General features: G+C 40.0%; 2 protein-coding genes across 12 annotated transcripts in view; one reads left to right on the top strand and one right to left on the bottom strand.

Moving 5' to 3' along the window:
* Positions 1 to 21,329, bottom strand: part of LOC109042410 (uncharacterized) — a 116,418-nt gene that overhangs the window by 94,012 nt on the left and 1,077 nt on the right. For 6 of the 8 annotated variants that reach the window (XM_072301514.1, XM_072301518.1, XM_072301516.1 and 3 more), the window contains exon 1: positions 10,478 to 10,922. The exons of 1 other annotated variant lie outside the window; for it this stretch is intronic. In XM_072301514.1, coding sequence (XP_072157615.1) covers positions 10,478 to 10,745 — 268 coding nt within the window. In that variant the 5' untranslated portion in view covers positions 10,746 to 10,922. Of the gene's footprint in view, positions 1 to 10,477; positions 10,924 to 21,329 lie in introns of those variants that run through there. One more of the 8 variants, XM_072301520.1, reaches the window with a different exon arrangement.
* Positions 14,594 to 20,735, top strand: LOC109042415 (uncharacterized). Of its 4 annotated transcripts, none has more exons than XM_019059128.2 (8): positions 14,594 to 14,841; positions 15,949 to 16,049; positions 16,592 to 16,728; positions 17,128 to 17,296; positions 17,644 to 17,822; positions 18,742 to 18,854; positions 19,379 to 19,533; positions 20,428 to 20,735. In XM_019059128.2, the coding sequence occupies exons 2-8, from the start codon at positions 15,995 to 15,997 to the stop codon at positions 20,586 to 20,588; spliced, it is 969 nt and encodes a 322-aa protein (XP_018914673.2). In that variant the 5' UTR covers positions 14,594 to 14,841; positions 15,949 to 15,994; the 3' UTR covers positions 20,589 to 20,735. The 4 variants fall into 4 exon arrangements, with proteins under 4 accessions (XP_018914673.2, XP_018914676.2, XP_018914675.2 ...); XM_019059131.2 differs by having other exon boundaries at positions 14,599 to 14,743; XM_019059130.2 differs by lacking the exon at positions 14,594 to 14,841 and adding an exon at positions 15,039 to 15,098.

Raw genomic sequence — 21,329 nt, 5'->3', positions numbered from 1 at the left:
CTCTATTTCCAATACAGATTACAAGTATATGCTATTTACGAGTACGCGCGAGAGGTTAACGCAAATAGCTACTTCCTTCAACTACGTCCGGTACGTCTGAAAGGATACATTCAACTTCATATTTGGGCAGACGTTAAGTAAAAAGAGGTTCAACACTTCACAGAAGTCCCTATTCTAGACATAGATATAGAGAGAACAATTAATTTATCAGAATCCTGGTGTTACAGAGAAGGAGTCAGTTGACACCTGGCAACAGCGTTTGCTTACTATGAACGGAAGTCGTTGTTTTTCATCCCTTCCGGTTTAGCCGCGATGAATAAAGAAGAAGAGGGGACTAGCACAGCCGCTACGTAAACAACCAGATTCCGGATGATCTACATATAATGATGCGGACATCTTCAAGCGTGGTTTTTGTTGAAAACTAGCGGTTTACTCGTGCATCGCAAGGAACGTTACATTGGTAACGTTGCATGGTAACTTGGTGTCAACAAACCCAAAATCTGATCATGGAGGCAACGATTGTTGATCGTGCTCAGGGCGGAAAACGTACAAATGGGGCCTGAGCATGGTGTCAACGATCACGGTGTCAACAAGCAGAAGAACAACTTCCTTACAAGTAAAATGAAAAAATTAAGTCTGCAGGAGAGGTTTGGGTCACGTAGAGTTAGATTAGGTAAGCTTAGGTTAAGACGTGTAAGATTAGATTGGGTAGGTAAGGTTAAAGACGAAATTCAAAACTCCAAGATCAGCGCGGCTCTGGATCGGTGAGTAGGTGATCAGTGGCTTCACTCGCAGTTAGATTTAAAACTTATCTTAAAGCAAGGTACTTTCCTACCGCACCGTATGTGCGTACTCGAGGCTGAAAATCTTGCAAATTATTTATACATCCCCTAACCATGCCCAGACTTCCTTTTTTACGCATTTTTAGTTCCGTCGTGGTAATTTAACTCCGTCTGCAAAACCAAAACCTCCCACCTCCCCATGTCGATACGTCTACGTTACTACGTTACTGTCTACGTTACTAAATTTAAGTGGACGCCGAATTTACTCGGGACTGCGTTCCTTTATTCGAGAACGGGAAGACGAATTCCCTGCGGCCGTCTGTAACTAATTTGTTCCAGCTCATTAAGATCTTCGTTGTTTTTTTTATGATCGTTGGAAAATTCCCTATTGGAATCTGTTACCGTTCCCCGAGTGGAGATTAAAATTTAAATTCATTACACTCGTTGAAGCAGTAATGAGGGCCTAGGCTTTCGACGGCTATTAGGAACGGGGATAAAAAATAATCGATTTTCGCGGGGGTGGAGGGACCGAGCGAAGGGAGAATACTGCCGTGCTAAGGAAGAACGCCGTATGAGCCATCGAGAGTTGCCAAATTTCCCTCGATAAAATATATATATTTTTGAGAACATTCATCCATATTTTTCCTTGGAATTTTCCGGTATTTTAAATTGAATTGCTTACGAAATTGTCTGAAAATCTTGGAAAAGTATATTCGCAATTATCCCCAGTAAATTCGGTTTTTATCGGAGAAAACTTGGCAACGTCTGAAGGCTCATACGGCGTTCTTCCTTAGCACGGCAGAATACTGCTCTGTTACCAGTGCTACCGTGATAAAGAAGAACGCCATATGAGCCTTCAGACGTTGCCAAGTTTCCTTCGATAAAAACCGACTTTACGGGGCAAATTGCGAAAATATTTTCCAACATTTTCAGGCAATATAATAAAAGGAATATAATAATTTTCTGAAGTTTTGGACGAAAATTGCACAAGTACATTCTTGTACAAACACGAATTGTTTAACTCAATTTTACAACCTCCAGGTGGAGTTACATTCCTTCGTTCAGGAAACGACGAAATGTGCGATTTGCCCTACTTTTTTGAATTGTTGAGAGGAAAATAAAAATAATAAAACGGTTATATCACTTTCGAAAAGTATCTCCCGACCCACGGACCCAATGGAGAAGTTGTACGCAAATATTTTGTTTCGTCTGAAAGTGCCTAAAGAGCTGATTTCGCAGTATTTTTTGTGATTTTTTTCAGCTATGAGAAATAATATAAAAATAGTTTTAAGAAAGAGACAATGCGCCGCCTAGTGACGCCATCTGGCGGTATTTCCCTTTAAATGCATGTTTTTAAGAAAAATAATTGTTCGATTTATCAACGAAGGGTATCTTCGTGTTCAGCTCACTTGGTAGTGTCCATTCAAACACAGAATTCATCAAATTTCAGACACCTGCGAATTCTCTAATGGAGATCGCAGATCGCGAGATCGAGAATTTGTGCACCCCTACACTGAAAAATAATTCTCGGCGTTTTTACCAAGGTCCGTTGGTACCTTTACCATATCACTTTTTTTACCGATTATTGGTGATTTTACCAAGACAGACTAGTAAGCTTGCCTAAAAACCGGTATTTTTACTGTTTTTTTCAGGTAAGAATACCACTTTTATTGGTAATCAATTCCCGATAACTTTGCCATTTTATCTCGGTAATTCTACCACAGTCGATAAAAAATATTGGCGTTTTTACCAAGGTCCAGTAAAATTACCGAGAAAGTTCAATAATTTTACCGAGATTTCTCGGTAAAATTGCCAATTGCATAAATGGTAATTTTACCAAGAAAAAACTGGGATCAAATAGAACCCTGAATTCTTGGTAATTTTACCATTTTCTTAATAAATACACCGAGATTTTTTTTTTCAGTGTACCTGATGTGCAGTGAAAAGGAGAAAATAAAAGTGATAAAAATTAGAGCAATGACCGACAAGGGTTGCGGTCGCAGTCGGTGACCGTGCAGACCGTAACGACACGGGCGACCAGTATAGCGAGCGCCCGACCGATTCGGATCGAAAATAGACGAACTGTCTGAAACGATATTGTCTTGGATATTTGAAGAGCCCGCTCCGCCTTGACATAAATATTTCGCCGGAAACAAATACGAGCTTCGTATCAAGGGACTTTTCTTCTACATCACCAAGCAAACCGTAAACACGATACTTCCCACTGAAATCTGTGTGTCTATACAAAGGAGAGTTAATCAAACAGGAAACGATGACTCGATCTTTATGGTCGCAGAATTATGTTATTTGCAAAAAAAAAAAAAAAAAAAGATCTTGAACGCGATGCTTTCACGATTGGAAAGCGCAGCGATGATACCACTAACTGGGTTAGTATATATCCTGGTTCCAGCCACCCGAATCTTATTAATATAATTAATGATTAATAATACAGGGTGATCTATGGTTAAACGGTTAGACTGCAGGAGCCGAAACACCCCCAAAATCCCCTCTTTAAATTGAGATTTCGATTTTCTTTTTCAAATCATTTAAGAATTTACGGCATAAAAGTACGGGGGAATACAAATTTCCATGGTATTTGGTTCACAGCCGTTGCTAAAATCAGGAAACACGATTTACTTCCCGAAACTGGGGGGGGGGGGGGGGCGTAGCTCCGACTGGGAGAACTTTTGGAATATTGACCCATAGAACACGCTCCTGCAGCCTGGCCGTTTAACCCTGGATCAATCTGTATAATTAATGATAATTTTATGATTTGAACTGGTTGCTACTAAATCTTTGGCGAGACAGTGATGAAGGTACATTTGGGCATTTTGCAATTAGGAACCTCTATAGCTCACTTCAAAGGGGGGGGACTTGATGGTTCCCTGGGTCCGAATTTTGTTGGTCATTCCATCCTCATAGAATATACTTAAGACGAGTCTTGACTGCACTTAATTCCGGCATAGAGCTCCTGATTGGTCGTTGATGCGTTTTGGACTCATCGATGGATGTTGCACCTTTATGTGAAAGAGCCGACAAAATTCGGCCCCCTAGACGAAACTTCTTTAAAAGTGATCACCGTTGATCAAAGGCTGAAGAACATACACGAGCTTCCTTTGCCCGACGCAAAATCAAGACAGCGAAACAGAAAAAACCGCAAATCGCACAAAATAGGACGGTTAAAGAAGCGTAGACATTAAAATGGAGAGTGAACAGAGATGAGGTTATTATAGAATGAGGGAAATGAAGAAATTAGAACGAATAATGATACATGAGTCGGACTGTGCGAGCTTTCGAGGCAGTAAGCTGCTGAGTTGGCAAACTGTGGCAGAAAATGCTTGAACTACGAGGTAGGGTTGTCATATTTACAGGAAAAAGACAAATATTCACATTGTGACTGCGACATCTCCCAGCGTGTTAGGCTCACACAGGGACGAATGTAAATAGATGAAGCAAAAATTAAAAGAATGGAGTGAAAATTTTCAGCTTACTAATATTTACTTATTGGGGAATAATTAATTTCTCGTAAGGCGGTTTGTGATGAAAGCTTGTCAAACTTGGCCTTGTTTGTTCGGGTTGGTCAGAAACACTACTCAACCCGTCACACTTCATTCATCTCTTAATAAGGCAAAAAATAGTGTTGACTTTCAAGGATGACTTCTGCGCGAGGGGAAAAAATGACCCTACTTGTAAGCGCGATATGGCGCCCGCTTTAGTGTGATCAGAAATGAAGTACGAAAGAAAACAGAGAGGAGAAAATTCGAACAGTATTTTCTGAATGATATCTCCGCTCCTTTCTTTTTGAATGACAAATACTGTCAGTTCAAACAGTTGATAAGTCTACGAGTGAAGATACAAACGAGAAACTCAGTTCTCCTTCATCTCAGCAGGTATGCAATTTTAACTACTTGAGAGTTGATATAGTTGTATCACTCATTTCGACCTTCACGCGCAGCGTTTTCACGAATACCGATCGGATGGCAACATGACGATAACAGAGCGAGGAATATTTCGTTACTTGAAATAATGAATAAGTCTAAATGTTTCTACTATTAATTTTCATCATTCTTGTAATGATCAATTACCTGCCAAACGGTAAATACTGTGCCTTGCAGCGGAATTTCTCTACCAAAAAAAAAGATTTCCGAACAGAAACATATTGACATTCAAAACTAATTGATACCGCAAAAAAGTTTCCTTTCCGATCTCTGTCAGTTCTAACGCACGATTAGTTGCCCTCTCGTTTTGAGGAGATGCTAAATTTGAATCAATCCAAAAATTCCAGATGTTCGCTCGTTCATTTGCGAATTAAATGGAGGTCCCACAAATTCTGACTGAGGACAAGCCACATGAAAAAGATGATATTGAGACAACAAAAACTGGGAGAAAAGGAATATTTTTCAGACCTGTTGGCAACAGCAGGGGACGGAACGGTCGAGTTCTATTAAAATCATTGTTAACACAGTTTGATCCGGGAAAATATGTCAGTCTTCTCTACATCCCGGGTAAACGACAAATGACGGAAAGAGAGAGAAATTGGCGCGGGAATATGTAACAATCGACACTGTCAAAAGACATTATCATTAATTTTTTTTTCCCCAAAATTATCATAAAATCAGATGTAGAAAAAAGGGCAAACAATTATTGTTACATACCATAAAAAATTTCATTTCCGCGACATAAAAAACAATATTAACCTTGAAGCCATTCTCAGACAACGAGACGGTGACAGACTTGAAAAACAGAACAATCTGGCATATTTATGTACTTCAGGAGATTTTGGATCTTGGCTAACAATAAGCCGAGAAATCACTCTCGTTGCACAGTCGCAAAAATGTATGTGCTTTAACATTTCCTTAAATATTACGTTCAGAAAATGAATTAACAACAGTTGATTCAGATTTTTCTCAGATACGAATACAAATTAATGGTTTTTACAGCTGTGCTCGACCAGAAAAAGAGAATATTGATTACAGATGAGCCATTACGAGATGTGCGATACATACAACTGGAATCATGAATATTATGAAATAATAAGGATTCCTCCTGAGAGGATATGAAAGAACGCCCAGTACAAGGATAACGACACGAGGCTTTGCAAGAAATAAGAAAGTGCCAAAAAATGAGGGCTTTGGGAGAAAATGGGACTTTTGGCGGCTAGATGTCACTAAGCGCCAGAGCGCTGTGAAAGCGACTCTTAAGCATGTACAAAATAATTAATCTCGCTTTTGGCACGTGCAATCCGAATTGTATTTGTATTTTTCATTCATTTCGTTGACGCAGTAGAGATAAAAAAAAATTACACTACAAAAAAGTTGATTTTATGAAACTTCATTACGAAATGTATAAGCTCTCCTAAGATTCGTTCCTCAGAAAAAAGTCAAAGCTACACGATAAGAACATCGATAGGGCTGTTACAGATCAATTTACTATATTCTTGAGAATATTATGACCTTCTAGTATGAGTCCGGGAGGAAGTATACTGTTCATTCCGAACTAGGCAACTTTCTCAGATTTTTAGAATCACTCACACTTTAGACTTCTTATTAAAAACCATAATTTATATACACAATAAATAGCCTATCATATTGCAGGCTTCCATGAATCAATTTTCTCATATGCAGATACTGCTCAACTTAAAAAATACTACCTAAATGGAGATGTTGCATGTGTGAGGAATTTGCGATTTGACTATCGATTCATATGTAAAAGTACGCGAGAAACACGATGGTGCCACTGGTTTTCTCTGAAATCAACTCCCAAGCTCAAAAAAGCTCTCAAGTTGAGGCCAAAATGGAGGGAATACCCCACCCTGCCCTGAGAGTCCACCTCTACATCAAGACAAACTCTCCATGCAAAGATAGGGAGCAAATACATTAGCAGTGATTCCGTGTTTTCAGTTTTAGAGTCCCCAAATGAAGTGGCAGCCCTGTCAATGTATTTGCTCCCTATCTTTGCATGGAGAGTTTGTCTTGACGTAGAGGTGGACTCTCAGGGTAGGGTGGGATATACCCTCCATTTTGGCCTCAACTTGAGAGCTTTTTTTGAGCTTGGGAGTTGATTTCAGAGAAAACCAGTGGCACCATCGTGTTTCTCGCGAACTTTCACGTAAGAATCAACAGTCAAATCGCAAATTCCTCACACATGCAACATCTCCATTAAAGAAAAAACAACAAAAAACAAAACTTCAGATTTATTTGCCTAAACTTTCGAGAATTTTCAATCGTCCCTACTTTTTTGGGTTTTCTCCGGATTTATTAATGTTATTAACCACTTAGTGCCAGTGTCTGCGTCGCGTGGGTGCGAATTTCAGCTCTAATTCATACCGTCCCGAATTCAAGTATTTCGAACGTGCTAAACCTCAGTCTTGGGCCGTAAAAATTCGAGCCGCGCCTACGGTGCGGCCGGCGTGCTAGGTGTGTTTTTTGGCACCACCGACGTAAAACGCGGGCGCGGCGGCGGCAGCCCAGTGGCGTGGGGGGGGGGGGGGGGCGGTCAAGACTTCCTCTCCCTCATTTTTCTTGCGCCCAAATTGAAAACGTCGCTCAAACGATCGAGCTGGACGCTCGACTTGAATTGACGAATGGACGCGCATAATTTGACGCCAGCAAGTCGTCCGTATCAAAAACACCCCACATTAATTGGCGACACTGCACACCGCATGGGGGGGGGGGGATTGTGGAATACAAATTATAATGAAAACCACGTTAATGGTAAATATACAAACAGAAAATGCCAAACTTATATATAAACGCCCTCAGCGACAAGTGTGGGCATGGAGAGTTGATGGCGAGTGTCAAAAACTTAATTTTCGGCTCGGCCGTTTCCGGGTCTAATCCTCACTAACAGGAATGAATGGTTGGTAAAATTTGGCAAACATAATGACGAATAAGTACTATTTTATCAACGCTGAGTAAAAACTTAATTCTCATCATTTCAGTTCTGCGACCCTGGGGAAAAACACTATATCCAAGGCTGGATTTCTCGTTAGACCGACGGAGCTCCATCGCACATGACGTTTAATTTTTGGAGTTTACATCGTTGAAGCTTAGATATTTATATATTAAAAACGAAAAATAACCACAGTCCTCCGTGGTTTTTGTACATGTATTCCGGCGATGGTTTATTTCTCTCTTTGTAAAAAAAATCAATAGTTACAAAGGAAAATGAATTTCCTCGACTCTTATGTCAGTATATACCTAGTTTAAAAAAAGTCTATTATTTTAATTCGTCGAGCACTTTTAATAATTTTGCATTAAGTATAATAATTATGACTCATAATTTACTTTAAATACGATTTATAAGAATGTTATTCGATAAAAAATGGACTGAATCAATCAGAGATCGATCAATTAAACCACCTTTGGTGGAAAAAGTTAGATAGGGGTAATCTTGAGCTAAAGTAGCCGCATATTTTCTCCCGTAAAATTTCGAAATTGAAAAAATATGGGTAATTTGAATGTAAAAATAGACCTCAAATATTGTTATCACTGAGTTTTACACTTAAATCGCGTGAAGCTAGCGACACCTACGACTTCCGTTTTGCAATCTTCGATCTGCTCTGCATGTTGCCTAACCATATGCCTGCCCGGAGCCAGAGGAATCGTCCCTCTCACAGTATCGCGATGGTTATACCGTGTATTTCAGGTCCCTGCTACTTCTCTATCCGTCTTTACTGCGTTTCTCTTATGGCAACACATAGTTCAGTCCCCATTACAATACTGCATTGTCACCGAAACCGAGGTAATTTTTGCCACAAAAGTAACACTGCAAAAATGCGGCCAGAATCTTAAAAAAAAACCTGAAATCCATTGTGAGCATTCTAAGAGAGCAATGGAGAATTTGCAGGTGTCTGGAATTTGATGAATTTTGTGGTTGAGTGGAAACTTCTGAGTGAACTTAGCACGAGAATACACTTGGTTCATAAATTGAGCAATTTTTGAAAGAGATATGGCTAAATGATCTAATGTAAAAAATACGCATGTGTTTAAAAGGGAAATGCTGCCAGATGACGTCGCTAGACGGACCATTTTCTCACGTTTAAATCAATTTTTAAACTATTTCCCATTACAAAAAAAATTACAAAAAACACTGCGAAATCAGCTCGTTAAGCACTCTCAGATGAAGCAATAAAAAATTTGCGTGCAAATCATCCATTGGACCGCGCGTTCAGCAGACAGGAACTTATGAGCTATTGCCTTTAACTGGGCAATTCATAATTTTTTTCAAGAGACCGTTTGTGCGGAAACCTTTAATGATTTAAAAGAATTTGCTGCGTACTATGCATAAAATTCACTGAAATTCGCACAAAAATCCACACAACCGTTTCCATGAAAAACATTAGACTGCCCGAATAAATTTGGCAATAGCTAATGTGGCTTGGTTCCCTTCTGCTAAACGCGGTCAAATGGTTCTTTTTCTCCCCGTGTGTGCAGACTGATCAAACTCTTTAGCCCCGCGCACTTGAGCGTGGATGTCTCCTATCTTTTTGCTCAACTTGTTGCCTAACCACATCACGATAAGGGACGGTGGTCGGCACACGTGGGCTCAGTGATTTCCGCTCTCTAACTCTGCTTTTAAGCCCCCTCCTCTGTCCATAGATAACCCTTCCACCGCACGGGCTGATTGCAGAAATTGATAGACAAAGAAGACATAGGGAGTATGGAGCAATCCTAATGGTTGAAATGGGTGGATTTTAGATACTAAAGGACATGATGGACTAACTATAGGGTCTCTCGTAGGTTGCCGTTAGTTAGTCTGTTGCCTACCTCCTTCGTCCATTGCAACCATCAACAGGATCCCTCCTTATCCCTTTTGTCCTCTTTGCACCGAAAAAAAAACCGCCGTGGAAGCCGTACTCACGGGCTGTATAGACATACTGTTCGCGTTCCGGGCTCAGAGGTCGGAAGTTCCGGGTGTAGCACCCACAGCAATCGAAGCTACGGCTCCAGCACCCGGCACTTTCGGCCACTGAGACCGGGAGTTTCGGACGTAGCACCCAGAGCAATCGAAACTGCGGCTTCAGCACCCGGAACTTTCGGCCACTGAGACCGGAAGTTCCGGGCGTAGCACCCAGAGCAATCGAAGCTACGGCTCCCGCACCCGGAACTTTCGGCCACTGAGACCGGAAGTTTCGGACGTAGCACCCAGAGCAATCGAAGCTACGGCTCCAGCACCCGGAACTTTCGGCCACTGAGACCGGGAGTTTCGGACGTAGAACCCAGAGCAATCGAAACTGGGGCTCCAGCACCCGGAACTTTCGGCCATTGAGACCGGAAGTTTCGGACGTAGCACCCAGAGCAATCGAAGCTACGGCTCCAGCACCCGGAACTTTCGGCCACTGAGACCGGAAGTTCCGGGCGTAGCACCCAGAGCAATCGAAGCTACGGCTCCAGAACCCGGAACTTCGGGACTCAGAGCCCGGAACGGGTGGTATATCTATACAGCCCGTAACTTTTTTCCAGTGTGTCTATAGCTTTGTCAATCAGTTTCAACAATCGACCCTTAGTCTATTGCCTACCTCCTTTGTCCGTTTTGCAACCACCCGCTTCCACCGATAGGATCCCTACTCAGCCTTATTGTCCTCTTTATCTATAGCTTTGCCTATCAACTTCATCAATCAACCCGCTGCGCACAGCACCGGAGTGTGCTGGAGATGAGTTGGAACATGCTTGGAATAGGCGAGGTAGACTTACACCAGAAGACGGCGACAAAGTCCTTCTCGTTGAGGACCCTTTCGAGCTGTTTGGCGGTGACCTCCTCGATGACGGGTTCGGCTTCCTTGCCGGGCGAGGCCTTGGCTTCGCCCTGGGGAGCCCCGGCCCCGTGGCTGTGGCCAGCTTTGGGCGGGGGCGAGGGTGCGGGCGCAGGGGTCGCCGCCTTCTTAGCGTCTACGCTGCTAGCTACCACTAGTAGGAGAGCCGAGAACGCCAGCCACCAGAATCGCGTTCCATGGCGCACCATTACAACTGGCCTCGTTTGGACAAAACCCACACGCACTCACACTGACACGGCAACGCGCGCACTAGCCACTGGCCACTCCGACGGCGGTGATGAGGTAGGATTCGAATTCGGATGGAGCCCCGATTCGCGATCCGCGTCCGACGCCTTCTGAAGCTGCATTCGACAGAGGCTAAAAATAACCCCGCAACACCTCACCTCCGATTCGCCGCCGCCCCGAGCCCCCGTGACGTAGCCCAGATGCCGCCACCTATTCGTCCCCCCGGCCCTCGTCCCTGGAATTCGGAAAATACGACGTTGCCAAAATCCGACGAATAAACTCTCGAATTATGGCACGGCTCTCATTCCGAGGGCGGACGAGGTAAAATTTGAATGTCCGTTTCTTTCCTGAGAATGATCAATACCCCCTAGACTGACCATACCTTAAACATTCGGAACTCATCTGTGAGTGTGTTAGTGCAGCAGGTTGTGAATTTTCACACAGGACCTTGTGGGACGAGGTGAATAAGTGAAATTAAGAGTACCATGAGATGACTGGTGACCTTAAGTGATCTTCTCTAGGAAATACAACATTCGTGGAACATAAATACCAAAAATTTGCCACTGAATCACTTTCCTGGCAGAGAATTCAAAACATTCAAGTGGATAACCACATCCCCCTCCCCTCCTCTCCATTCCCTTGACGGATGCAGTCCCTATGTAGTATATACTTCCACTAATAAAATTTTTCTTTTCCACCCAGAAACAGATTCAGCCGCCGAAGTTTAATGCATCCAAGGCCTTCATACTTGAAGTTTAAGGGAAAAATTCTTCCCCCGTCAAATTTTACTTTAAGGAAGTCAGAAATAGCTTTTTTCAGGTTTTCCCCATAAAAGCCATGTAAAACGGTACCTACAACCAGATGTGTCTTAACCTCCAAACAAATGATTAGGTATGGTCAGTCTAGAGGGTATTGATGCCTTTGTCTCGGCCATGAGCGGAGCGCACTGAATAAAAACTCCGGCCGTGGAAGCCGTACTTGCGGGCTATATAGACACACCGTCCGCGTTCCGGGCTCAGAGGCCGAAAGTTCCGGGCTCAGAGGCCGAAAGTTCCGGGCTCAGAGGCCGAAAGTTCCGGGCGTAGCACCCGGAGCAATCGAGGCTACGGCTTCAGCATCCGCGGAACTTTCGACCTCTGAACCTGGAACGGACGGTAAGTCAATATGGCCCGTAACTTTTATTTCAGTGCGTTGGATCCAAAAGCGAGGTGGTTGGAATTCGCGCGAAAATTAACGTTTTAGACCTTCAATCGACAATTAAGAGGACACAGACTAGAATTTGTTCAAAATCGCCTGGCTGGCATCTCACTTTCCTACAGAAAACGATCATGTTGGTATCAACTTGTCCTCAACATTGCCTCCATGTTGGTACCATATTGGTCGCTTTGACCAAGGTGATACCTTGTTGGCACCGAAATGAATCCGGCACGGAGGCCGCGCAAGAATACTCCAAATTAACGGGGCGATTTTTTTCTCACGTTGCCCCATGTTAATACCATGTTGAAATCATGTTGGCGTCAACATAGTACCATGTTTCGCTCGACAACATGACCGTTTTTAGTGGAGTTCGAAAAACAGGCTACAGCCCCCTCCCCTCCCCCTATCTCCCACCGAATTACACACTGCAACTTATGGTATGGCTTCCCGATGGAGATCAAAAGAACGAAGTTGCCAAAGAGCAAAATGAATGACCAACAGGGGTAAAGGGTCTGATTTCGGGCTGCCATAACAAAATCTCAGATAAATGCATGCCTCTTCGTAAGCCTAACACTGCCTCCTTGTTGGACTGGGTAAACTCAAAACGTTCACCAATTAAAATTTCAGATATCTGCATGCTTCTTCGTAAGCCTAATACTGCCTTCTTTTTGAACTAGTAACGTTCACCAATGGGCCTGTTGCAAACTTTTGCTAGAGCAAAAATAAGAGTTGTTTCCTGTAGATAATGCCTCAAAAACCACGATGAGCGCATTGGCAAAGTCTGAAATGCACTCATAACTTCACAATCTGCGTAAGAAATTTGCGGTTTTTTGAGCTTCCCGCTTCAAAAACGATACTACGGCACAGGTGAACATTTTGATGGAGGAGTCGTTCCATCGTCGGCAATACTCATCATGGCCGCCGCCAATCCACCAAAACACGTGTGATGGGACGAGATAACACCTAAAACAGGACTAGACCAGATAGCAATCGGCGTGTTTACGTTCATATTTTCCTCGCCCGCCTTGATTGATCTTGAACTCTCCTCGAATTACGCGCGGAACTGCGCAAGCGTCGGCCATGATGAATATTGCCGACGATGGAGCGACTCCTCTAACAAAATGTTCACCTGTGCAGTAGTATCGTTTTTGAAGCGGGAAGCTCAAAATAACGCAAATTTCTTACGCAGATTGTGAATTTATAAGTGCATTTCAGACTTTGCCGATGCGCTCATCGTGGTTTTTGAGGCATTATCTACAGGAAACAACTCTTATTTTTGCTCTAGCAAAAGTTTGCAACAGGCCCATTGTGAGTAAGCAAGCTGTCGTGTTTTATAAAAGATGTACATGTGGCTAACAAACCGAGTCAAATGAAAAAACTGTTCTTCATTTTCGAACTCGACGCTGAAAGATACGCAAGAAATGATGAGAAACTGGAGTAGATCACCTTACTTTTTCAGGACGCTCCCTAGAAATTCAATACCTTTTCAGTGCCTTCATTTGATGAAATTCGAGAATTTCCGAAAATTTGAAAGACGTAACCACAAAATGTCATTGGTGGCTTTAAAATTAACTAACTGCACAATCGCGATCTTGCAGGCAAATGGTTCTGTAAGAATCAACGCGCATGGGATTGCATACTTTTCAGGCTTTATTGAAAAAACACGCGTGGTATGAGGGAAAAAATTCCGGACCTTCTTACGAAATTGCCGCACTTTTTCAGTTTTTCCGGAACGCCATTAAAAAATCAACATTATTTCCGGAAATTCCAGACCAGTAGACATCCTGTTCGATGCACTGCTTTTCTGGCAAAATAAGCAGAAATACGACCTCCTCTCTCCAGTGCAATATGTTAGACCCTGTTCTAGGTGAGTTTACAATTTTTATTTGCTTGCGCAGTTATGGGCCCGTTCAGAAAATACGAAGTTTGAAAAATCGTGTTTTTTATTCCTTACCCATAGCGCAGGCTTGTACTGATCAAATTCGTGAAGCTCCCCTGACCCACCCACCCCCCCCCCCCTCCCAAAAGAATTGATAAATCTTAGATTTTCCTCTTCGTTATTTTATTCATACAAAATTAATAGAAGCAAAAATGGAATCGGAAAATAAAAGTAAAATCAATCGTTTGGACATAAATCACTTAAAACATTTTAAACTATTAAAAGTAAAATCAGATAGAAACGCGAGCACGAACAGGAATGCTCTTAAAAAAGGTGAAATAACTAAGCGCCTAACGTTATAAAGCACGACCCTGAACCTCCTCCATCCCCCGTAAAGCAAGCTGAGGCACCTCCTCATCCTCCTCCTCCTCCTCCCCCCCCCCCCCATAGCGTCACTTGCTTTATGAACGGCGGCCCTTAACTGCGCAAGCGAATGAAAGAGATGCATTTATATGAAACAGGGTCTACCATAAATACATCTAATCGTAAGTTACTTAAAAACCAAAGAGGGCATTTAATCTAAGCGTTTCGTAATTTGTCGGACGTAAGAAAAAAGTCCGTCAAATTAAATTTCGCGGCTTGCTTACACGAGCGACGGAAATGGATTCGAGCGGAAACGGAAACGACCGTGGTGAATCTAAATGCATCACTAACCGAACCGATGGCAGCGATGCCGAATTAACCTACAAAGTAAAAATTGAAAACAAACAAACAAACCAGTCAAAATTGAATTTGCTCAACAACTGATTACTTGGAGTATTTAATTGATTTATACTGTTTTACCCTTTAAAATCAAATTTTCCTTGCATTACTGGAAACTTACTGGTAAAAATCTTTTAAAAATATATAGGTATTTTTCTCCGAATCCAATGTTACTGCTGGTCACCGTAACCGTTATCAATCAAATTAAACCTAGAATGAAGGTAAGCTGTTTAACAGGTGGATATCACCTTGCTGCTGCTTATTAAAGTTGGCATAGTCCTCAAATTCAAAACCCACCGAGAACCCCATCTTCCTACAACTCTAGGCCAATCTCTGGTGCGGTCAGAGAAATCACCCCACATAAGTTCTTGTATCTATCTCACCAAAAACATTTCTTTTGTTGATTGTGAGAAACCAACCTCAAAAAAATTTAACATGACAGGCACTAGCAGAGAAAAGTAGCAGAGTCCTCCTAAAGGTACTGTGAAAAATCAATTAATATCTGACAGAAGAGACTCCGACTACTTTGACATATTTACATTGCAGTGATTTTCACCGACAAATATGAAAGGTAATATTGAAGTGTGAAGCGTCTTGAGATGTCAGAGTCAGAGAGAGAGGTCTTTATTCTGCCCAAAAATTTGAGAACTAAGCTGAAACAGTTATCACTCCAGCTTTTAAGCATAGATTCAGCTCTTTGCTGGTAGAGTACGCAGTATCCCTGCTGCAAAAGCAGCGGGTCGATTGTAGAATCGTTATCAAATGAACTTGATCACTGAATTCTTATCTTAGCCATGCAATTTATTGAACGCCATTAGATAAAGTTTCAACAATTCGAGCGCAACGTTAACTCTGCTCCTCTACACGCTTTCACAAAATGCAACAATGACAGCAGAGGGGTCGAATACCTGAATTGAGCGCTTATAATAACAAACTTAGATTTTTTTACTTTCGGAGCCAATTATGATTGGATTTCTTACCTTAAAGTGGTAATAATTTTAGTAACTGATTTAGGAGTGGCGTGATTTAGTACTTGAATAGTCAGATTAATAGAATTTACGTTTTTGCCAAGTTTGGAGCTCCTCAAAGGTGGGGGCTACGTCAATAGCCTGTAGATATCCTTGAAGGTTTTTTTCTGGTTACACATGAGCACAGTCAGCGTGAAGTGATCAAGACTTTTTGAAGCTTGTAAGAAAGAAAGTAAAAGACATCATCAGCTGGGACAGAAAGAACGCTTTCCTTCATTCATCATAATTCTAAAATAATTATGATTCAGCTCCTCTGATAGGAAACTTCTTCTCTAACTTGTTCTGTTTTTGTGATTTCAGAAGTCTGTTACTTTGAATTGAAACTGATAAAAAATCAAAGGACAAGATGAGTTATCCCTACAAGGCACCTAGCATGGCAGAAATTTTCCCATTGTCATACCGTAAGTATCAGAAAAAAAATCAATTTGCTCATAATAAAATAAAATAAATAAACTTCCGACATAGGAGTACTTTTTTGGACTTGTCGTTAAATAACGTTTAAGGAAGATGGGAAAATTGATTTTAAACTATGGAAAATGGAAGAAAAATACAAATTAGGTAACAGACAGAAATTAAAGAAGGAATTGTTCATCAAAGTTGTAGTTATTCTTTCTCTCCTAGCCATTAAAAACAAAGAGTGAACAATGACTTGGCTACTGTGTTACTTCTTTTAATCTCTGGTGGAAAAAAATTCTTATCAACCTGAGGAGGCAGACATTTTCACATTTTGATATCAGGAAATAACTGAAGAATATAAGTTGAAATGCTAGTACCCATACCGCCATTAATGTTGTGAGTTATGACGCCTATGAAACACTACATGAAAGTTTTAGGAGAAATTTCATTTTACTTATGTGATAGTTTAAAAAGTTTTAACCGATGAAAATTTGCAAAATTGAATTTACTGCAATATCATTTTTATTTTTCTTTCATTTTGTTCCAGAGCAACCGAAGAGTTCAAAAAATTTTATCAAGGAAAATATCAGAAAAGTGAAAGGAGTCAAAAGTAAAACTAGTGAAACTGGCTCTAGGATGTCGGTGGATTCCAGCTGCAAAGGATTTCCACCATTTAAATCTGCTGTAAGTATTAATGAATTCTGAAATTACTAATCTTTTAAAACCCAACATATTTAAAGTGTATGAAACTGTTAAGACTCCAAAATTGCTTAAATCAAAGTTATTTTAAGAAAAAACGGAAAAGAACTTATACATAATTGTCACAGACTTTTTACAACTTTGAACTGCAAAGGAATTTCTTCAAATCAATGCTTCCCGGAGTGGAAGGACTGTTGCTTGGCAACCAACAAACTGCAAGATCGTTCTACTTAAGCCACAAGAGAAGACCTCGTGTGATTAGAAATTAGAAGGAACTGTGCATTCCTACAATGCTAAGATTTTAAGAGATGTATGTTTTCAAATTAAGGTAAAAATTCAAAAATGCATAGTGAATGTAATATATTTGAGTCTTTTTTATTGTAGGTACGGCCCAGAGGCGAATTCGGCAGCCAGTCTTTCGATTCTTTGCGAAAACCTCTCATTGAAAAACAGAAGCTGACAAAACATGCTGAACAACTAATTGAGAAAACCCGCTCGGAAATTTGCTCAAAAATTTCCTCAGCTAGTACTCGCAAAAATTATTCTGATAAAGGTGAGCATCAATACGCATGTTGTGAACTCATGCATGGTGTACTTGTGAATTTTGAGTGAATCAAAACCAGAGCGTATCTACCAAACAGCACATGTTTTAAGAAGTTGTAGTCCCAAGTATTTTTGAATTCCTTTTCATCTGTTGCAGAAAGTTAAAAGTCTTTAAGTTAAATTCAGTTAAAATGCAGACATAAATTGCCATTTTATTAGAAAGGTTTTCTAAATCAGAGCACAAAATGTTATCTGATGAACTGAAACAATCAACATGAAAAATCACCACAACTGCAGTTTTTTGTTCATCATTCCTATTATTATTTGTTTGGTAATTATTTGAAAATTCATTTTCAGAATGTCAAACATATGAAATGGAAAATTTACGAATAGGCGATCAAGACAAACCTGCATCAGCAGCCAGCTCAGCACGGAGCATAGGTTTACAGACAGATATTCTGGAAAATATTAACAAGACTGATAACTTTAGGACGGCCCCTAGTACCAAGATAAAATCACCTCGCTCTAAAAAAAAGGTAATCTTGAGAAAAAAATTGCTAAGCCAACAGTACAAATCCTTTTCCTAACACTTGTATTCATATTCAGCAAAAGAACTTCACTACTCCTATGTGGACCTGAAGTGTGTTCATAGTTGCGCCTAGAGGCTCCTTTCCGTACATAAGCCAAAATGGTTTACATTTTGATGAAGATAAGAGAGGCTTCAGGAGACCGCAGAGAATTAGAAGAAGACAATATGGATAAAATCAATAGAGTAATTCTAGGGATGGATCCGTGTTAGGGATCATAATTATTTGCCTTTCCAAAAACTTAAATACACCTAAAAGAGAAAATTCTTGGATTCTACTAACTCAGAGATAGCTACAGTCCTACTCTGAAATTTTTCAAGATCATATTTTCTGAGGTATTCATGAAATCTCTTGGAGCATTGAACCTACCAAGAGGGTTACGGAAAAACCACTCAAAATTGAACTGATGATTCAATCAAAAACAAAAGGACGTAAGAGATCTCTTGGAGCATTGAACCTACCAAGAGGGTTACGGAAAAACCACTCAAAATTGAACTGATGATTCAATCAAGAACAAAAGGATGTAAGAGACTGATGAATATATGAAAAATTGTTTCAGAACAGAAATGGATAACTAAAACATGTTATCATGAATTCAGAACGAAAACACCAAACAGAATTTGATCCTCACATAAATTATGTAACCTAAAAATTAATTTTCTCCGAGTTCTACATTCTCTGACTCTCTATGTATCTATTTATCCTCTCTTTTTAAAGCGTTATAACCTTCAGAATAAAAAAAAAAAAATACAGAGATTACCCAAGTTGACCGAAACATAATTTTATTCAGTTTGTTGTTCACCCCACTGAAGAAAAAGGAGAGGTAGAAACATAAGGAACTAATTAAAATGAACTTTTGTATTTTTAGAACTTGTGTGGAGTAAAGTCGAGTGATGAAACCCTAAAGACCAATCGTTCTTCAAATAATTTACCATCTAAGAATAGCATACCTGAATCTTATCAAAGAGGAACCATACCAAAGTAAGTCTGTCCTGTATTTTGTTGAGTTACAGTAAATTGATAAAAGCGAGTTTCGGTGTAACCATGATGCATACTGCGATTAGCTGGTCAACAGTGTAGGTATTTTTAGAAGTCTAAATCGGGGAGGAAAAAAAAAATTGAGAGAAAAATTTGATAGAAACATACATCAGATACGACCACCAGTTTCCTTTAGGTATAAATACTTTTAAATATAATGACGTAAAAATTCATTCAGCTACCTTCAAGTCCAAAGCAGTAAGAAATTAATCTCTTCAGTAAATAAATTCATCCTTGTCATAAGAAGAAGCATTGTAAATATTACTGAACGTCTATTTTTCTCTTCCATTATCTCTTCATTCAACATACCTAGACTAATCTTCTCTATTCTAACAATAAGTGTGAGAGCATCAAATGAATGAAGCAATAATATTTTTCAAAATACTAGCAGACCAGCCTGTGTATACAAATACATCGTAAGTAAATAACTATGGAGAAGTGATTGCAACTCTCTACTTTTATTTCAGGTATATACAGGAGAAAAAATTACAAAAAGAGCAAGAAGAAATGGAGAAGAAGAAAATGGCGCAAATGCTAGGAACCGATGATCCTGACTGTCCTCCAGGCCACGTTAGACTGCCAGATGATAAACGGAAAGAAACTCTTCAATTAATTAAAAACAGTATGTTCTCACTCATCCATTACTTTATATCATACTCTCTAAAACTGTTTGTTGAATCCTGGTCCTATGAAGTAGGCAATGACCCTCAAAAGAGAACAGGTGAAAAGGGTATTCCATTTTTCCAAATTGATTTTCTAGATTAGACGATTTAGTGCTAAATCTAAAAATTAAAGGATTCCTAATACAAGATTGCTGATTCCCTGAGACAAAAGAAAAATACGCCTTACATTATAGAGTTTAGAGTGTGTGGTATGATGAGTCTTTGTTTTTCATGTTTTATTGTGAAACATAAAGCAAAGTCCTTGGGAACATTCTAGGGACCTTTCTTTCCTAAATTAGATCGAAATTTTCAGAATACATCATATGCAAATAGATGTAGGTTGCTGGGATAATTTTGGTCAGACAAAAATTGCTTTCGTACCAAAATTTAAATGGATTTTGGCTTCTTTTTTTTAAAGATAGTTCAAAATCTATTAAAAACTAATGAGACCACAATAAAGGGAAACTTTGTTTCTAATGGGTCCGGTAAAAACTTTAGCTACAGCAAAAACAAGAGTTATTCCTCATAGAAAATGTCTCAAAAATCATGATGAGCTCATTAGCAAAGTCCGAAAGCACTCCTAACTTCACAATCTGCATAAGAAATTTGCGTTGTCTTGAGAGACAGGAGCTTTCTTCAGTTATTCAGTAATTTGAATGGTTCCCTAATTTTGACTGACAACCTTTCTCAAAGGACATTATAACTTTCCTTTACAACTTTCAAAGCACTCCAGACAAACTGAGTTGCATTGTCAGCATGATATTGTTTTAACTGCATTGATTAAAGTACCCTGAAAATTAATCTGCAAAAACTGATAGATTTTTATTTAATACGTTTTAATTTTCTCGTTTCAGAATATGATCAGTTATTACTTGAATTAAACGGACTACCTGTGAGATCGGATTCTTACAGGATTAAGAAACACAGGACATTCTTGGAAAAGGAGCTGGAGAAAATGGAAGCTGGACTGAAAACATTTTCTCGTGAAAAGTTATTTGTAAAAATAGCTCCATAATTCTGTAACATCAATCCTCTCACCTGTTTCCTCCTACTTTTATGCTTTCTCTCACTGCCCACCACAAATTTTATGTGACGATAAGATGAAATTACTGTGTGATATTGTGTGATAATGAACAAATAAAAATTTTATTTTGATCAAAAATGATACAAGATTTTCTTTTTCGTTTTTAAACTTCCTTCTAAAACCAGTTTTATGCGAATAAAGCTTGAAACATCCCTGCATTAATAATTTCCTGTCATTTAGTCTGGACTTGATCCAGGATTTTCCTGTGCGATATTAAGCTACTCAAGGGCTTCTTACTGACAGTTAAGAGCAGTAGAATGTTTAAAACTTCCAGTGTCGGATTTAAGATAGGGCAACCTGTGCTCCCTGGAAACATCCGAAGCACCAAAGGCACTGCGTTATTTTTTCTTTACATTTAGAGAATGCTATGAAGTGGATTGTGTATAAATGATACTTGCTTCTGCTGGATGAAAATCAGTTACAATGAAGCCATCCAGCCTCCTTCTCCCTTAAAGAACACTATTTTTCGCAAACTTTACTCAGCATTAGGAAGAGGGCATAAGAAACAACATTATTGTTTAAAATCCTTAGCTTCGGGTAAAAGCTACGATTAAACCTTGGCCAAATTTGCGTCTATTCTGGTTCATGCGGATGAAAACACCTTGCACAACCCAACTTACAATAAGGCAAGATGTCTCACAACTAAGGAAGTATGTTCAAGTAATTGTAAGT

This window comes from Bemisia tabaci, chromosome 6 (genome assembly GCF_918797505.1).
Source record: "Bemisia tabaci chromosome 6, PGI_BMITA_v3".
Taxonomy (NCBI): domain Eukaryota; kingdom Metazoa; phylum Arthropoda; class Insecta; order Hemiptera; family Aleyrodidae; genus Bemisia; species Bemisia tabaci.
The sequence above is the reverse complement of the archived record's forward strand: the minus strand, read 5'-3'. Positions and strand labels throughout refer to the sequence as shown.

Excerpts from the sequence above, each read along its gene's own strand:
- LOC109042415 (XM_019059128.2), top strand. The coding sequence starts at position 15,995 with ATGAGTTATCCCTACAAGGCACCTAGCATGGCAGAAATTTTCCCATTG. Across the intron at positions 16,050-16,591 it reads AATTTTCCCATTGTCATACC|AGCAACCGAAGAGTTCAAAA; the intron begins GTAAGTATCAGA and ends ATTTTGTTCCAG. Across the intron at positions 19,534-20,427 it reads TCTTCAATTAATTAAAAACA|AATATGATCAGTTATTACTT; the intron begins GTATGTTCTCAC and ends TTCTCGTTTCAG.